Raw genomic sequence first — 18,836 nt, forward strand, 5'->3', positions numbered from 1 at the left:
CCATCATGAATCATTAACCATCCCCAATTATCATCAGATAGTTTTATATATGCGTATACATATACATATATATATATAGCTTGACTTTTATACATATATATATATATATATATATATATATATATATATATAAAACTTTGCATATGCTTGAAATTAAAAGAATAAAGAAAATTGCACTGAACTTCAGGGTTTGGAGAGGTTTGGGTTTTTTTTTTTAAGCAAAACAAAGGTGCAAAACTATCCCTCAGAAAAGTATGAACTTTATACTAAAAAGGGAAAGTCAAACCTGGTTGAATTTTGAGTCTACCAACCTCCTACCCTTTCGATGTCTGACAACTAAGAGGTGTGAATGCTATCAAATCACACACAGGTACAGGCAGAACCACCCTGCTCTGGGCTCCTTTCGGTGCAGCACAGGCTGCCATGCAATTCAAAAAGCCCCAAAACCAAAGACTTTAGAAAACCTGCCCATATACCCCACTCCCCTCATTTTTAACTTTAAATGAGGGTTACAGAGCGCCAGTGTAGAATTGCTTTGGCAATGTGTCAGATTTCAAATCAAACAGTCCCTCCTGCCCCATCAGAAACCCTCCCACAGGGATATTTTCTAGATCCCATATATTATGAACGTGTCCCAGGGCACAGGCAGAGTTTCATGGCTCTCTGTGCCACCCACTCCCACATTCCCAGCTGCAAATTCCCTCCTTGGCAGGGCTGCATTAAAGCAGGACCTGCCTTACCATGGGGCAATTAACAACCTGGGGGGAAATAAATAGGAAATAAATCCTCAGCAGGCAAAAGTGTTCTTGCAATCCATGGCCTTCCCTCCTGCCACAGCACTTTTAGAGCGCGGAGGCTCCACCCTGCCAGAGCCACCAGCACAGGGATAACCGAACCAGGAGCCAAGCACGTTCAGAGGTGTTTTGTCCCAGGAAATCTCCAGGAAACCCCAATAGAGCAAAGCATCAATAGGAAAAGCCTCTTAGGGCAAGTCTGGGGTGACAAATCCCTCGTGGCCTTGCTGGGTTTTTACATTCCCAACAAGGATTTTGGAGGCCTACGGAGGTGTATCCATAAGCTCCACAGCGTGGAAGGGGGTGAGGAGGATGCTCAAAGGGAGCAGCATCCTCCTGGCACAACACAAATCCATGCCCATCCCATGGTGGGATGGAGGAGCCAGGATGCTCACAGGGGCAAGGAAGCAGCTTGAGAAGAGCAGGGACAGTTTTTAAGCACTCTTGATCATTCCTTGGAATAAAATATTTTTAAAAATTGCTCATCGAGCGATTCAAATGTGCAAACATTTTGCTTGGTGTTCCGACTGCCACATTTAATATTTCAAACAACATCCAGGCCAATATTGTTGCTTAATTTAACATAACTGGATCCTGAATGCATTTCTAACAGATTAAACCACAGAAATATCCACATGTTTTAATGAGGATTTGGCACTACTCAGAGCCAAACACATTTTAGCAATATTTTTGGACTACAAATTCTTTCATAAGAAAAGAAAGCCCACTGGTAATGGAGCTGCATTCCCTGCATTTCCAGCCTCTTTGGATTTATGTAAATTGAAAAACTGAAATATTTAGTGCCGTTATAATTCAAGCAACATCTGGACAATTTTCTTTGCCTCGTAAAAGATTTCAGTCAGCTTTGCAGAGGCTCAGGCCATGTTGCTCAGCAGAATGGCTCCTTTTGCATTTGCATGCTTCACTTCCATTCTGCAGTTTCTATGCCAACAAGCATTTGTAACTCTTTAAAAAGCACATTTGGAACTGGGGGGAGATGGAAGATTGGAAATGTGATAAAGATTTGTTTGTTTTGGGGGGTTTTGTTGACGGTGTTTCCCTAAACTTAAATCTTTTTTTTTTTTTTTTTTTTCTCTTTCTGAGCCCTGGAAACCTCAAAAAAGCTCAATAACCATCGCTGCAGCCATGGCAACTCTTCCACCTGCTTCAAAATGCAGCAGTGACTTGGTAAGAGGAGTTTGCTCAGTCAATTTGATGTATAAAATGTATATATAAATATATATTATAAATGTATATTAAAAGTGTATATATATATATATATATATAAATATATATATTATCTCTCTCTAAAGAAGGGCTCAATAGCAAACACCACAAATTTAGGTGTCCATCTCCTCCTGCAGCATCCAGGCCCTGTGTGAGTTTCCAAATCCCAAGGAACAGTAAACAGAGAGATGTAACTATGACTGAACTGTCACTCAGAATCCAGCAGTTTGATTTTTAACCAGATTTTTGGAAGTAACTCCTCCCCTTCCTCCCTACCCCCAGTCCCAGAACTCCCAGATGGCTCAAATTTTATATTTAAAGCTCATTCTCAGCGCTGTGACATTACAGGTGCAAGGAGATAAAGGAAACCACAACCATGAAGAGGCACAATTCAGCATTCAGAGCAAACAACAGTGATGATCTTACAAAACCTGGAGAGAAAAACTGTATTTTTTAATACAGATGAAGCCTATATTGTGAATTCCTCTTCTCCTGAAGTTCCCCACAGGGCCAGGATGGAGCTGCCATCCTGGGATACCAACAAAGGTGCTCCCCCATTAAAAAAAACCCAGTCAGAGCAGGCCGTTCCACGGACAGTGGGAAGAAGTTGTTCCCACCCAAAGGCAGGACTTGGAGGGGGTTTCCTGAGGGAGCTGCACGAGCAGGGAGCACCCTCTGACACCTGTTCCTCAGCATTTTTATTATTTAGTGACAGGACGAGAGGGAATTGCCTCAAACTGAAAAGGGGAGGGATAGATGGGATATGGGGAATCAGGAATTGTTCCCTGGGAGGGTGGGTGATGCTAGCACAGGGTGCCCAGAGCAGCTGGGGCTGCCCCTGGATCCCTGGCAGTGCCCAAGGCCAGGCTGGACAGGGCTGGGAGCAGCCTGGCACAGTGGGAGGTGTCCCTGCCATGGCAGGGGTGGCACTGGATGGGCTTTAATGTCCCTTCCAACCCAAACCAGTCGGGGATTCTGTGATTTCCTTGTCCATGAGCTGCAGAGGATGGAAAGCAGAACCCACAGTGATTTTGCCAGTGCTGAACACTCATTTAGAGGCTCCTGGTTAATGATGGGGATCTATCAGCCCCTTCAATGCACCTCCTGTGCAGATGTGACACTGCCCTGATGTGCTGGGAGGGGACAGGATGATGGAAATGCTGTGCAATAATCAATCCTAACCACAGGACCAAGAGAAAATCACACAATCATTAAGGCTGGGAAACACCTCCAAGTTCATCAAGTCCAACACCCCCATGTTCACCACTAAACCGTGTCCCCAAGTGCCACATCCACATGGTTTTTGAACACTTACAGGGATGGTGACTCCACCACTGCCCTGGGCAGCCCCTTCCAATGCCCAAATATGATCAACTTCTCTTCCTCCTGCTAGACAGGACACACAGAAGGGCAGCCTGGGTGCCCTTGGTCAAAGCAAAATGTTTAACATTAACCAGCTCCTCCCCTCCCTGCACAGCCACAGACAGTGCAGCACACCAGACTTCATTTCAGCACCAGTCCAGGTTTTATTTTTGCAAGAAGGGATTAGGATGAGATCTAGAAAAGGCAAAAACCCACTCAGGGAGGAGCAGGAGACAAAAGGACAAGATTATCAGTACCGTGGTGGGACTAGAAAAAAGTTATTAATTTTCAAAAGCTGCTTTGTCTCCCAGGAGCAGTAACAGCCCCCAGGTCCCAAACACAGCTCCTGCTGCACAGAGCCATCCCAGAGCAGGAGCAAAGGCTACAGCTGTGAGACTCCTGCCATTTGAAAGAGGCCCACAGGCCACTGCCTGGCACATGGCATGCCTGCAGCACAAGGAAGGGCTCTTGCAAAAACAAAGCCATGAACGTTCACTTTTCCAGTCCTGGCCGTGTGGGAAGGGGCAGCTCCTCCTCTGGCTCAGCTCCGGCCTCTGGTGTTTCCTGCCATGATTTCACAACCTTTGCCATTTCAAAAGTCCTTCTGGCAGCCACAGCAGCGAGCAAGGAGCTATTTTACAGGAGTGCGTGACTGATCCCTCCAGGCTCCTCTCCCCACTCGTGCACAAGGAGCTGCCACTGCCCACGATCAGGGCCCAAACTGCTGTAAATTGGAGCATTTTCACCTCCCTCAATGAACTGTATGGGTGTGTTCTAGCTGGAAATACAGCTCCATCTGGGACTGAAGAGACTGAGCCTAAAATACTGAAATCAACAGCAGCTTTTGACAGACAGGAGCTGGCCACACGGGTGTTCTCCGTCTGGGATAACGTCTTCCATACCATGCACGAGCCAAAGGCACCAACAACAAGAAAAAGCAATCCCTATCAGCTACAGAATGAACAAATCTGGGCAGGTTTCTGCTGCAGCCCACTCCTACACCTTCCCAAGACTTCTGAAAAGGGAGAGGAGAGAGCTCTCACCTATTAAGTGGAGGAAGAGTGATTTGAAATCAATGTTTGGCAAAATCAAAGTCTGTGGGGACTCATGTTAATGAATTCCCCTGCCAGGTTTATGATGTTTAAAGGAAAAAAAAAAAAAAGATTGCTGCATGCAGGGCAGAGCAGGTGAGACCTGGGGAGGTTGTTCACACACCTGGTTTTATATTCCCTAGGGTTCCCCTAAGCAGGAGAGGCTCCCTCCCTGCCCTGTGCTCAGGGACACTCAGGTGATGAGCCACAATGGTCTCCCAGAGCTGGGTGGTGTTGAGATGCCCCTGCTGTTCTCCTGCTTGGGATGGCAGCTCAAAACTGGCTGGAAATGCAGCAGATGATCTCATGTGCTCCTCAGCTAATGCCAATACCCAGGGGCCACGGGTCCTTCCTGCCCAGCCGTCCCCCAGTGGGTCCCTTAGGAGATAAGCCAGGACCAAGCACGACAATTCACTATTAGCTGGACTAAGTGCCACAGAGAGATCATGGAAATGAATTAACTCCTGCCCTTCTCTCTTCTGTGTTGGATTACACTCTGCTCCTTCAGAGCAATTTCACATAAGGGGAGAGGGAAACCTAGGAGAGACAGGAGGAATTCATTCCCATGTGGTTTCTCGTGTGGACACACAACACTGGAACTGCCTCGTGCCTGTGGCCACGCTGCCAGATGAGCAATGAGCCAGGGCCACATCCAGGTGAGGGTGGTGCCAGCAGCTTCTCCCTGGATACAGAGATGAGCTCCACCTCCACTGTCCCTGGGCCGGGGAGCCCCACCTGGACGTGCCTGTGGGGACATGAATGACTGGGCAACAAACCCTGGTCACTGCACAAGGCTCTGGGGTTAGCACACTGGGGTTTCTCCTCACCCACCCGCAGGGTAAACCCCTCTGGAAGCACAGCCATCTCCAGCTCCAGGTTTTTACCTATTTCCCAAAGCTTGCTGGGATAAAACAGGAAAGCAAAGCAGAGGGGAGATCCAGCACTGCCCTGATGCTGACCTGGAGCTGGAGCTCTGTCAGTGCTCCCACACCACCTTCCCCAGAGCAGCCCTGGGATGAAAAATAAATGTGTTGGGTGATAAAACACAGAACTCCCTTCCCCACCCAACGCACACTCATTTAGCTCTGAGATTCATCACTGAATATTGCATCACTTTGGAGCCTTTTAAGGAAACATTCCAGCATTTTCCCACATTAATCAGGTAACTTTTTTTTAGCCAGACAGAATTAAAAATAACCAAGATACAGGTAGGTGTCAGTGAAAAGCTCCAGCAGGGAAAATCTTGTCCCACCACACCTGTAAGGAAGGAAGTCCTTGCCCATCTCCAGGCACTTACTCTGCAGACAAACACAACCAAGCCCAATGACAACTCTCCCCATTAATGCTGGATAATTTTAGGGTCTCAGCTACAGGCAGTCCATCTCCCCAGCAAAATCCTACCTAAGACTTGCACTATCTACCACAGCAGGCTTGACCCCGTTTTCATATGCAGAAGCAAAAAAAAAAAAAAAAAAAAAAGAAAAAAACCACTCTCCTAATCCTACAGAACCCAGAGCAAATAACACTCTGGGACTGTGTGATACCACCCTATTAAATACAAACATGTCCCTACAGTAGCTCAGTGATTTTAGGCATTCACCATCTTTTCATTTCAGTTTTAAGCACTTTGCCAGGCAACTGTCTGAAGGGCAAACCATTATGGAAATAGGAAGACAATTAATTTTCCTTTATTCTGGAAGAGAGGATTATTGGAATAAATAAAATAATCAGCTTAAACAAGAGCACAATTCACAACTTCTGAAAAACAGAGGACAGGTTTCTTTTATTTTCCTTTCCAGAGAAATGATTTCCTGGGATGGCAGTTGCAAGGGAAGTGCAGAAGTTTTGGAGTTAACCTTGGACTGCTGACTCACAAATCACTGCCTCTATGCCTTCCGCAGGAGGAAGGCTGGCATTTCACTCTTAGAGCCACTTTATATATTTATTTAATATAGAAAATCAGAACAGCCCTCCAAAAAGATACAGAGGCCACTTCCCCATCTCATTTGGACCAGAGGCAAATCTGAAGCAGCCACTACTGGACACCAGTCTTTGGCAGCATCACAATTAATAAAGGGGGATCTGACACCCTGTGACATACATGTACACCTACATACATGGATTAAGTTAAAGGTATTTCATTCCCAAGCCCCAGAGGGAGAAGGGAACAAATGGAAGAGGAGAGCCTTCAAGTTCATATTAGCAAGAGATGAAATTATTTACTGAGAAAAATCTGGGCTATCTTGGTAAGAACTGTAGACTTCTTTCAGCAGGACTCCTCTAATAAGCAGAATGAGTTATAAAAATAGGATGGAAACTGTGGTTCAAGGTTGCTACAGCCTCAAAAAGAAACAGAGATAATAGATGGAGGCACAGATTCCCAGGAACACTAAGGACTGCAGAAGTACTGAGAAATCAAATTGATGATCTGGAAAATAACACAAGATTAAGAATGATCAGGTTAGTGGGGGCTCCTGAAGGAGCAGAAGCAGGAGAAGGCAGACTTTCAGTTTGCAGTGGATTATGAGGAGGTGAGGGATGAATAATCCCCACAGTCCAGGGGGTGTGGGTGAGCCATGTCCCCACACAGGACAGCTCTCCAGTGCTCCACATCCTAAGGGAAGGATCTCCTGCATCCATGTGTTTAAGGCAGCTCACAAATCTGAGCCTGGTTCCAGGATCCAGCACTGTCTCCTCCAACAGGAATGGCTCAAAGTCTCCCTGTCCTTCCTCCAGTCACAAACTCCAGGTGCCCTGGCACAGCCACATCCCAGCAGCTGAAGGAAGAGCTCCTGCACATCCCAGCAGCCTGTGCTTCCCACAGGGAACAGCCATTTCCCATTTCCTCTGTTTCTCCTCCAGCTGCAGAGCACTGCGGCAGCAAGTAGGTCACGGACTAGACAGCACCTGAAGAATCACCTGCAGTTCATTTTCTCTCTCTTTTTCTGCCTTCTTGGGTTTTTAGGAGCCACCAAATCACTTAACCACCACCTTCAAACCCCATCCATCCATCCATCCATCCATCCATCCATCCATCCATCCCTACAGCCCTGTCTCCTGCCTTTCTGCTCTCTCCCAGCTGTTTAACTCCACTTCTTCCCTGCAGGTCCTTAAAGCAGGATTTTTCTTCCATCTTCCCCTTCCCACAACCATATTTTTCCCAGCATGAAGTACCCCTTGCACTGCTTCTCTCACCCTCAGAACCCTGGATGTCCTCTGTGCTGGTCGATGCATTAAAGCCCGTCCACCATGGGAACACAGTTATTCTATAATGCCACATTTGGGTTAAAAATCACAGCTCCTTCCCTTGTGTCTGTAACTTCACTCACTAATCCTCAGGGAAAAGGGGGGTAAGGAGTCCCCTTTGCCAGCTGGTGCTTTCAGGCTTCCTCAGGTCCTCTCTCCATGCAGGGCTCCACCAGCTCCAAGGAGCACAGGACGCCCCAAGACCCTTCCCTGCTTCATTCAGGAGCCTTTGGGCAGGGGACAGCACTGCCAAAGGACACAAAACAAGGATGCAGCAGCAAAGACTAAGCCCAGGGTGTTAAGGAAACCAAAATTCAGCCATAAATTGGATTTCAAAATGGCCAGGAAGGCAGAAGAGCAGAAGGTAAAAGTCCTCTGAAGGTGGAGAAATGCTATGCGTGACAGCAAACCCTCCCAACACAGCATCACCACAGAGAGAATTCACCACAGCAAATAATTACAAGGCTCCTGTCATAATATCTGCTCTTAAAGGCATTGCCAGTTGAGTCCAGGTTGCCTGAAGCAGTTGGAAGAGAGAGAAGCAAAGCCACTGGGCTTTGAAAGTAGTCACCATCAGATTATTAAAGACTGGAACCTGCATGCTGTGTTTGTCCAGCAGAGTTACCTTCTCCTCCCTGGGACTGCCAATGTTGCATGAGGGTTTTTTAGATACACCTGTAGGATTCAGTTCCATCTTGTTCTTTCTGGTTTGAATACAGTCCTGGGCTGATATGATACCAAAAACATGAGCATGTCCCAAATTCAAGTTTCAGTTCCTCAATTGAACAAAGCTCTGCTGGTGGAGAAAGAGACAAAACTGGCCACATAGGCAGAATTTTTCACACAAATCTAAAGACAGGAATGTGCACATTCAAGCAATGAATCCTCCTGCAAAGTCCAAGTCACCCATCTCAAAGAAAGCATCCAGGAGTTCCTGCCCTGCATACCCTGCAAATCCAACACCCTGCAGCAGCAGGACACGGTTCCATGGGATGATGGATCTCCCTCAGCTCAGCCACACCAGAGTGCTCAGGGTTTGCAAGGAGAGAGAGGTGCCCCCTCCATGGGAACCCTCAGCAGGGACCTGCAGAACTCCTCTGGCAGAGCCCAAGAACAAACCTACAATCTGAAATTAGATTTGGTAGTAGCTACTTTTTTCCTTCCAGACTTATCAATTCCGGGGCTCCCTGGAAGAGAGGAGCCCTGCACAGGAGGGAAGAAGCTGTGGGATGAGGGTGTCTCAAAAGCTGCTCTGATCCAGAGGCATCAAGTCCCCAGGCCACCAAAGGCTTGGTAAGGCTGAAGAACAGTGCTCTGTGCTGGGGACTCTCTTCAGCCACTGAAAATAGCTCATTTCCCCCATTTTACCCTAAAACAAGAAGAGGGGGAGGGCTTTATCCTCAGGCTTTGAGCCAAAACCCATGGCACTAAGGAAAGTGTAACCTTTGTCCCTTTGCTGAGCCTTTCCCTCATTCTGGGACTGGAAACAGGAGGAAAAGGTTTAAAGCTTGTCCAAACCTTCTCAGGGATGAACCTGATTAGTCTTCCCAGTGAGGGTGAAATAAAGAATGAGATGATGGATCCAGGCTCCCTAAAGTCACCCTGTGGAAAAGGGAAGGACAGCAATGACCTGCACTGGGGGACAGCCAGGGCCCAGCACCTCATTCCAGGCCAAGGACCAGTCCTGGTGTCACAGGACCTTGGGCCCTGTGCTGGTAAAGCAGCTCCTACACACCTCAGCCTGAAGATGCATTTTTGTTATACCCTGATCACAGATTTTTAGAGTTTCCTTTAACTATCTTGCTTTCAACTTTGCTTCTCCAAAAAAATTTCCCAGTTCTTCCACCAAACGTGCTTTTAAATAGAATTTGATCATTTTTCTCTGAACTAAAACCCCTTGTCATGGTGACAGATACATCACTGGCATCAGTTAAAAATGTGAAAGAGAAAACACTCATCCACCACTGAGAAACAAGCAGCACCACCGAATCCTGACACAACCATGGTCCTCCACAACACGAGTCTTTGTTCTCACAATCATCTCCAAAACAATATTCTGACAACATCCTTCCCTATATAGATTTATATTGCTATATCTCTATCATTTCCCTCACGCCCATCAAAATGAAGTTATAATTAACACATCATCAATAGAAATTACAATGATTTTGAAACAGCAAGAAACAATCTATTTGCATTTGGTAGCTAATTATTCCCCCTACGCACACAGCCACCAATGTTCCCTAAAACCATCCACAGAACAGACAGTCTGTGCCAGCCAGAGCTTTTGGAAAGGAGGGGAAAAGGAGGGACTAAGCAAAAAAACCTCAACGTTGGGGTGGCAAAATTTTCTTCAAATCCGCAGCATCTCGAGCTCAGCCAAGTCTGTAATAGAATTGCCCTTCTGAACTCATCCAGCAGTGTTAGAATCCACCTGGGAATCACATGGAAGCTGACAGCAACCTCAGGACGAACCTAGTGGGAGCCACTGACATTTGCTAAATTATTGAGTTATTATTCCCTTCTTCACATCACTCCAAGGAAACATGAAGCCATTTTCCAATAAAATCCGTTGGACATAAATTTCACACCAGGAGTGCTCCCAGAGCCAGGCAACCCCAGGATCTGCAGTTGCACCCGTGATTATCCCCTCCTCAAGGAGGAAGGGTGTGCCCTCGCTCAGTCCTGGGGGATGCCCAGGGGTCACCTCCAGCCCCTCCAGCTCCCACTCATTCCAGTCAGGTACAGAACAGAACAGAACAATGCCCTGCCCCACCCCCGCCAGGCAAGTTTTGCTGACAGATCACCTCCATTTCCTCACCATCCCCAAGGACTACAGCGATGTTTGTAAGAGGTGAAGACACGAGCCCTGGTCAGGGAGCACTGACTCTGAGCAGCTCCAGCAGCCTGACAAAAATCAAGCCACCCAAGCATTTCTGCTTGATGTCCTGGGAGCCCCAGGTTGGCCCTCCATGGCTTGTGCTGCGTTCAGAGGAAGCTGATAAAAGCTCCAGGGATGGTAAATCACATCCTCCTTCACCCACGCTTCTGGAGGCGAGTAGAGAAAACACTCTTCGCTGATTAGGAGCCATCCGAGGTTTCCCTTCCTCTGGGATGCCCCCACAAAGCAGGGATTGGAGAGGAAGGGGCTCAGTTTCACCTTAACACAATCCCTGTGCCTGCAACACTTACCTGGCTGCCAAGGCATCCCTCCTCAACACGCCCGGAGTCATCAGCCTTCAAAGCAAAGCCAAAATAGCTCAAGGATTGTTTTCCTTCCCCCATCTGACACAGGACTGCAGCTCCTCAGGCATGGGGAGGAGGGGGAGCAAAATAATAGTAATAATCAAAAGCAAAAGACTAGTCTTCTGTAGGCAAAGCTAATCCTGTCACACATTTTCTTCCCAACAGAAGCATGATAGATCGAGTCCCACTGGGTTCTGCTCACAACTAAAGAGGACGAGGTGTTTTCAGCTCCCTTCTGCCAACACAGCTCAACGAGCAGCAAGGCCTCACCTCCTCTAATCATTTAACTCAACACGAAGCCACCCTGGTGCTCTACCCCAGCTCTAGAAAGCCAGCCCGAGCCTCACTATGGCCTTGCACAGAAATAGGATTACTTTGGCCTGGAGGAAAAAAAGAAACCACAACATGAAGGTCACCCATAAAATCATTACACAGCTCCCTCTTCCCCTGCTCATAGAGCAAAAACCTGTCTCAAACCCTCAACCTGAAAGGAGAAACACAAAAAGATATGTACATTAATGCCATATACCTCCGTCAATTTTTTTCCTCGTGTCTTTAGAGCAGTTGTTTACTGCAGCCAACTGCAGAGAAATTACAGTAGCTTAACTCTCCAACTCCCTCTAAAGGATTAATCTTCCAGTGAGCATGCTCACGCGGGAGCTTTTTCAGCACTTGCATCCATTTCATGAGTGAGGGCTGCTGCACACATGAGGAAATGCCATTTCAGGGCTCCAGGCAGAGCCAGCAGCCCCCAAACCAAGGGCTAAAGCCCTTCCCAAGGCTCCACAAAGCATCTCTGCCCAAGCCTCCAGCTCCAAGGAGGTTGAAAGATTTCACGTCCATGGCCCCTTTCAGGAAGGAGGGGGGCGGTGGTTTCCCTGCGACGCTCGTTTGAAATGTCTGACCTTGGCTTTTCTCTACAGCCTGGTGGACAGTGCATCCACTGAATCTGGAGTCAAAAATAGCTTCTTCTCGCTGGCACATTTTTCCTTTTGCATCACTTGTTGGCTCATCTTTGCTTTTCAGAAAAAATCAGGAAGATAGTTAGGGGTGCAGGGAGGGGGAGGGGAGGGGAAACATTCACATAAAAAGGAATAGCTTTAAAAATCTAGTTCTCAACTCTGCATCACAGTTGGTAACAGATCCTAAGACACATTTAACTCCACAGATTAAGGACCCATGCAAATGAGGATTTGCTGGTAGACTACAAATCCAGTATCTAAACAAGGCTGTTCAAGTAATCTTGTCCATTCTCTCCTAGATCACTGTAGATTAAACTGCTCTATTTGAGATATTTCTCCCCCACTTCAAATGATGACCCTCAATTCAAAGCCTTCCTGGTGAAAATAAAGCTCCAACATTAAGGACAAATACACTGCAGAAATAGTTTCTTCCATTTTCATCTTCTCATATTCCAGGGTTCTGCCCTTCCCCTTCCCATTTATCTATTTTATGTCCTGTTGCTTAATTGCTCTTTGTAGCTGAAAGAGATCCAAGCCTCCCCCTCCCCCCAAAGGCTCTTATTTCAAGTTTTAAACCCAGCTTGAGTCTAGGACATGCAGAAACCAGACTGCAACCCCTGAGTCCAGGGAGAATCACAACCTCTGAGTCCAAGGAGAAAAAACCCAGAGGGGGCTGCAGCCCAAGGTCTGAGATCACTTCCCAGATCCAGCGCCAGGCTTCACCCCAGCCATTACAACCACCTAAACGTGTATTTATTTTTCAAAAACTCTTGAGTGTCTTTGATGCCATGAAGCCCCTTTAATGTTTTAAGCCCTACAAGTGAATCCACAAAAAGGCAGGATGCCAGGAGAGTGTTAAAGAAGGGCTATGGCTGCGTTTGACAATGCACACTCACCATAGCGACCGTCCCCGCAAGAAATGACAAAACCTATGGTGACACTGGATATTTTGCTCTGTCGCCACCTAAATAGAATCACCCCCAGAAAGGGAATCTCTGTTACCATGCATTAAAATAGAGGCTTTGTTTTATTTATAAAGCATCCAAACTGGTTGGTTTGGATGTGTCAGAGCACAGGCTGCTCAGCCACCCCTCCCTGCTCCATCCTTCAGGGACTTAATGACTGATGGCTGCGCTTCATCCTCCCCTCGCCTCCCACGGATCTCAGGTGCTGCTGAGCCTGCCCCAGCTCCTCCAGGGAAGGTCTGGAGCCAGGTGGGATCTGACCCTGAAAAGCCCAGCAAAGAAAACCCCAGACTTTGGAGAAGGCAGATGTGAAAAAGCCTCAACGGAGGAAGATCATGTCCCGCGCTTCCTCCTCCACGGCAGGATTACACCCACATGTGAAGGTGGGATAGCAGCTATGGAGTTATCCTGACCTGTCATTCCTAATTTGGAAACCAGTCATACTCCCTGAGAGTTTAGACTTTGAAGATTGACTACTATTGATTCTTCTGCAAGCAAACAGCCCAAGCTGGCAATCAGTCAATAATAAGCAATTACTCGACAGCCTCTTATCTGCAGATGCCAGCCCAGACAGCTCGATTTGTTGAGGCAGCAGGTCAATAAATCAAAGCTGTTCTCAAATTTTAAAATATCATCATTTAAAAACCCACCCAACCTTCAAACTGGCTGGAAGAGCAGCCAGGTCAGGGGGATTTCTGCAGAACAGTGTGGTGGCTATCACTAATTTACAGCACAGGAGATAGAAGGTGATATGCTGAAATCCACCCCTGACACTCCTCATCTCTCAGGAGTAACATGAGTGGCAGCTGGATGAAGATGATGAGAGGGAGAGGAGGAAGCAAAATCCTTCTCCTTTGAACAATGACTTGTAGGGGAAAAGCAGCCTTCCCAAAACACTTCCCAATCCCTGGGACACATCTTGCTGCTCACCAGGAGCCTCAAACCACAACAAAAATGTGCTTAACACCTCCAAGACACCAAATTAATGGCACCTCTCCTATCCCCCTGCTGTGACCTCTGTACCCTGGGTGTACAATTAATCATTTCATCCCAGAAAATGCACTTCCTCACTTTTCCATGGCCTAAACATGATACAAGCACAGGAGCCAAAGGCTCCTCTTGAGCATTTGGGTGTGACCCAGAGGCAATGCTTTAAACCCAGCAGTGCCAACAGTGCAGCAAAGAAAACCAGCTGAAAACTCAGGGAGGCATTTTATGCTCTCAGTGCAGACTCCCTTTACAGGATCATTTATATGAAAAGAGATAAAAATTGCCCATTTAATTTGCAGAAGACTGAGCATGCAACTGGAATGCCAGCCCAGTGCAATGGCATTATCTATCTATCTATCTATCTATCTATCTATCTATCTATCTATCCTCTCTATCTCTCTATCTCTCTAACACTGCAAGGGCAAACACAACCTTCTATCTAGTTTTGGAGACTCTAGAAACTTCCCTGTTTGTCCATGGTTTCTTGCACAAGTCATGAAAACAGCCCAAAAGTACCAAAAGAACAGCAACACTTCAATAATCCTGCTCGTGCTGCTGGAGGAGGGTGGTGCCTGCAGGATGCCCTGTCCTCCACATCAGGAGTTCACCAGAGGCACAGGAGGATGTAACCAAGACACCCAGAAGCTGCCCAAGCACTGTAAATCCAAGCCTCTTGGAGCCTGTGAAGCTTTCAGTGCTACAGGACTGTTCCAGATTCATCAGGTTTGGGGCAGCTCCACCACCACACCACAGTGACCCCATCTAGGCTGGCTGCCAGGAGCCCAAAAAGTGCAAAGTACCCAAGAGAGGAAAAGGAATGACTTGGGAATGTCCTACCATTGGTCCCAAGAAGGAAAGTGTTTGTATAATGATGACCAAATCTTGCAGACTGAGTATCTGCAGTCATACCAGCTTGAAAAAAATAAGATTTTGAGCCTAATATCTAAATAAAAAGGGGTGACCCACTGGAAACAAGATCAATCCCATAGCTGGTACTCACTCTTCACACTCCACTTACCACAAAATTCAGGTGTCTGAGGACACATTCTAAATATCCTCAGTCTTCAACCCTTTTCAGTGGTCTGGGAGGGAAGGCTGGGTGAAAGGCAGCAGATACTGGATTATTTCAAGTGTACTTGGCAGCTGGGACAGACTTCTTGAGGAGCCTACTGAGGTTTTCACTTCCATCTACACGCGGTGCACTCGGGTCCTTGCAGCAGTGGCTGGGCCAGCAGGAAGCTGTGGGAAGCTGTGCCCAAAATCTAAAAAAGATTTCTTCTCTTCTTACCCACAGAGCACCTACAGGTGGCTTTTACACTGCCAGCCTTGTCTGCAGCACCGTGGCAAAGCATGGGAGAGCACTCAGGAGGAAAAAAAAAGGTGTTAAATGCATCTTCCTGTACCACTCTCACCATATATAGAGAAGCTACAAAATGCCAGAGCAGCTGACAGGATCCCACAAACCGCACTGCAGAGCACCAGTGGCTCCTGAGTTTTGCAGGAAATCTACCAGAAAGATCTTCACCCAATACCTGCAGTTTTCTGATATAAAATCTGGACCCTTTTCCTTCCCCCTCCAGATGTGCAGATGGCCAGCAGGTCAGTGGATCCACGCTGTAAGGACAGTCCAGTGGCAGACCAGCTCTGGAGAGGAGCCTGCAAAGCTGCTGGAGTTGCTGGGCATGGAAAACATTATTTATTTGCCCAGAAAGGAGCTGCCTGCCATGGGCCTGGCTCCCACAGCCCCACTTAAACCAGTGCTGACCTATCCCACACAAGGAAAATAATACAGCAACTTTACAAACCACAGCTGTGGCAGGAACACAAAACTATTTCTCACCTTTTATGACAAAAGCAATGCCAGTTGCAAGACAATAAGATATCACAACCTGCCATTCATCCTCCCATTTCAAGGCACAGCCATTCCATACAAAAGCTGGAGATCACCTGTCGTGCTCTGCTTCCTTCTTTCAAATGCAGCATTGTGTTAGCACCAGGATCCCGCTGCTTTGGGGCTGGAAGTGTTGCTAGAGCAACAAAAATGCTGGAAAGTAGAGCAGAGAACAAAAGGACTCCACAGCCCCACCGAGGATGTGATCAAGGAGACGGTAACAATGTAAAATGGGACCAAGAGACCTCCCTTAGAGCAAGGAACTGCCATCTCCCATCCTCTGTTGGGTAGAATGACAATTTAGCAAGTAGATCATCCCAGTAATAAATTCCAGCAGCTCAGCCTCATGTCTGCTTCTTATCAGGAGCCCCATGGCTGACCAGAGCCCTGCTCCTCTCCATGATCCAGCCTTTCATGCCCAGCACGAGGCTGCCATTCACAGCTGACTTTGTAGGAATTAGGGACATGTTTTTCTGTAAAGGCAGAGTAAATCCCTGCTTGCATGTCCAGCAGGTTGTCCTTGCAGTAGGAGATGTGGTCAGAATTTCTCTCACTGGACAAATCCAAATTAGGTGACATTTCTAAAGTTCAGAGACAACGGGATCCCACTGCACCTTGCAGGGCTTAGCAGAGAGGCCCTTGCTGTAAGGAACATGGATGCTTTAAGAAATAATCCTCAAAGCAGACAAAGCAGATTCAGGGATTCTCTTTGTCCCTTCTGGCCTGTTCAGCACGGGGACACTGCACCCAAGATGTGTGGAGAGTGTCCTGGTTGGAACTGTCACCCCTGGAGCTGGGCAGGGACAGACAGCAAACACCAGGCTGCTGTGTGATGGCAACCCACTGCCAAAATCCATCCCTGGGGGGTTATGTTTGCAGCATCAGGCTGTCTGCAGCCCAATCCTAATCCTGGAGAACCTTGCAAGAGCTCAGAAGATCCTTCACACACACTTGGATTCTTTTGCACTACACTGGTCATAAGGGTCTGGCTCACTCTGATTTGTAGCTCATGATAAAAAACACAGTTTAAAGGCAACCTTTGTTATGTAACAAAAACTGTCCCTCTGTGCCTGGTCTGCCTGTCACCTGCACCTGTGGCTTTAACCCTGGCTCTGCCAACAGCTTCCAGAAGGCTCTGAGAGGAAAGGGAGCCCCTTGCAGGAGTCACATTTGCTACATGGGATTACAAACCACTCAGACAAACTAAGCAGAAGTCCTGGAGGTGTCTGGCTTGAAGTATAAAAGAAAAAAAAATGTTTTTTTTCAAAGCTTAAGCAAATCCTTCATCAGTGAAGCTGATGAAGACACAAAAATCCTCAGGGTGGATTATGAAAATGAGCAAAGGCAGGACCAGCTCCAGGGAAGTGAGGCTCAAAGCCTGGCTCAGAGCTGGCCTCACCTCCTTGTGACCACCTGCACAGGTTACAGACCAAGCAGCAAAGAGGATGAACAGTATTTATCCCCCTCTCTGGATTAAAATTCAGAGGTGCAGAAGTCACATGAACTGTGAGGATCCCAGCAGCAGAGCCTGCCTGGCCCTGGAACACAGGGCCAAGGTTGCTCAGGGAGACTCCACACCTGAGGAAAACTGAAGGGTTTGCTGCAACTTGATCCAAGGCCCAGCTATCCATGGCTGTGACTGTGACCTTCTAAACCAGCCCAGTATCAATGCTCAGATGTCTCCTCGTGCCTGCTCACAGCTCTGGGGGAATCTCTGTCCCCTCTGAGCTCTGTTCAGCAATGCACCTTGCCCACGGCACGCAGAGCCGAGCACTGGGATGTGCTCCAGCCTCACCTCAACTTTCACCTCCAGTCCAGCTTCTCAATTCCAAAATAGCTTCTTCCCCATTTGACACATTAAAACAAAAACCACAGAAAAATACAAAAATTCAAACAGACAGAATGACAAATGCTGGAACTGTATAATGTAAAAAAAGAAGTAAATTAATCCAAGGACCTGAAGACTGGTCCATCCACAATTTTGGCATCTTTTTAGCCATTCCTGATAAAGGCACCTCTATACATGACAGTTCTGTTGAGACAGGTCAAAGTTAGACCAACAGAAATGCTCTCCTGCCTGAATGTCCTGATACCAACACAGCTGTGCCCCAAAACTTCCCACAAGGAGCTTCCACCTGGGTATCAACATTATACAAACATAATCTTCATTAATAGTCACTGCTTTCAAGATGCAAAGGAACTGCCATGATCATCCTGGCAATTATTTCTACAAACCTAATGGATAAAACCTGTAACTGAGGGGAAAACACATCAAATCTGCTTCTTCCTGCTTCGTCCTGCTCTGCTGAGGAGCCCAGGAGCCCATCCAGAAAGATCTTTATGCCATGGAAGCAGCTCACTTCACTCAGGAAGGCTAATTTTGCCAGCAAAAACTGCAGCCACGTTCAAGCCATGCAAGACACCCACACAGCGTTCCGAGGCAGCATTCCTGGTTGGAGGCATGGCTCACACCTGCCCACACAGCCAGGGCCTGGACCTGCAGCCTGTTCCCAGTGTCTGTGCCACTGTGCCACCACAAACAGCTCTCCCTGCAGTGCTGGATGCTCTGGAATAGTATTGCTGTCACAATCAGTAATTACTGCTCTGATGCATTAATGTTTGCAAGTCCCAAACCCACCTGTATGGCCTCGTTGGGTAATTCCAGAGCAGAGCCCTCAGCAGCACTGCCCTGCTCCTCTTCCTCGTGCTTTGGGTCTGCCCTGCACCGTGGGCTATTCCCCCATGGAACTGTGTTCATATAAACAACCTATGCCACAGGTAGATCCCTCATCACACCCCTGGGGGCTGTCAGGGCAAGGAAAGGAGCTTTAATCTGATTTTGGGCACCATATCCCTGAAGAAGCTGCTGTCACATCAGCAGCTCAGAGGATGCACTAGAAAAGATAGAGATGTTAACTGCTCCTCCCAGAAGCTGCCCAGCCCAGCAGGCAGTGAGGTGATACAGCCTCTGTGGGGAGGGACAGATGTGCCAGTGCCACAGCACAGCTGGGGAGCTCAGGGGAGGAGACACAGCACCCAGATAATGGCAGTGGTTACAGCTC

At 47.5% G+C, this 18,836-nt stretch overlaps 1 protein-coding gene and 1 long non-coding RNA gene across 9 annotated transcripts in view; one reads left to right on the top strand and one right to left on the bottom strand.

The window, feature by feature from the left end:
* The window catches only part of LOC137486353 (uncharacterized), a 417,767-nt gene that overhangs the window by 139,372 nt on the left and 259,559 nt on the right, over positions 1-18,836 (top strand). The gene's annotated exons all lie outside the window — the stretch shown is intronic.
* Positions 1-18,836, bottom strand: part of EHMT1 (euchromatic histone lysine methyltransferase 1) — a 120,694-nt gene that overhangs the window by 89,117 nt on the left and 12,741 nt on the right. For 2 of the 8 annotated variants that reach the window (XM_068211562.1, XM_068211561.1), the window contains exon 1: positions 10,913-11,298. The exons of 3 other annotated variants lie outside the window; for them this stretch is intronic. In XM_068211562.1, coding sequence (XP_068067663.1) covers positions 10,913-11,005 — 93 coding nt within the window. In that variant the 5' untranslated portion in view covers positions 11,006-11,298. Of the gene's footprint in view, positions 1-10,912; positions 11,299-11,495; positions 11,625-18,836 lie in introns of those variants that run through there. 3 more of the 8 variants (XM_068211553.1, XM_068211545.1, XM_068211547.1) reach the window with 3 other exon arrangements.

Source organism: Anomalospiza imberbis, chromosome 21, assembly GCF_031753505.1.
Source record: "Anomalospiza imberbis isolate Cuckoo-Finch-1a 21T00152 chromosome 21, ASM3175350v1, whole genome shotgun sequence".
Lineage (NCBI taxonomy): Eukaryota > Metazoa > Chordata > Aves > Passeriformes > Viduidae > Anomalospiza > Anomalospiza imberbis.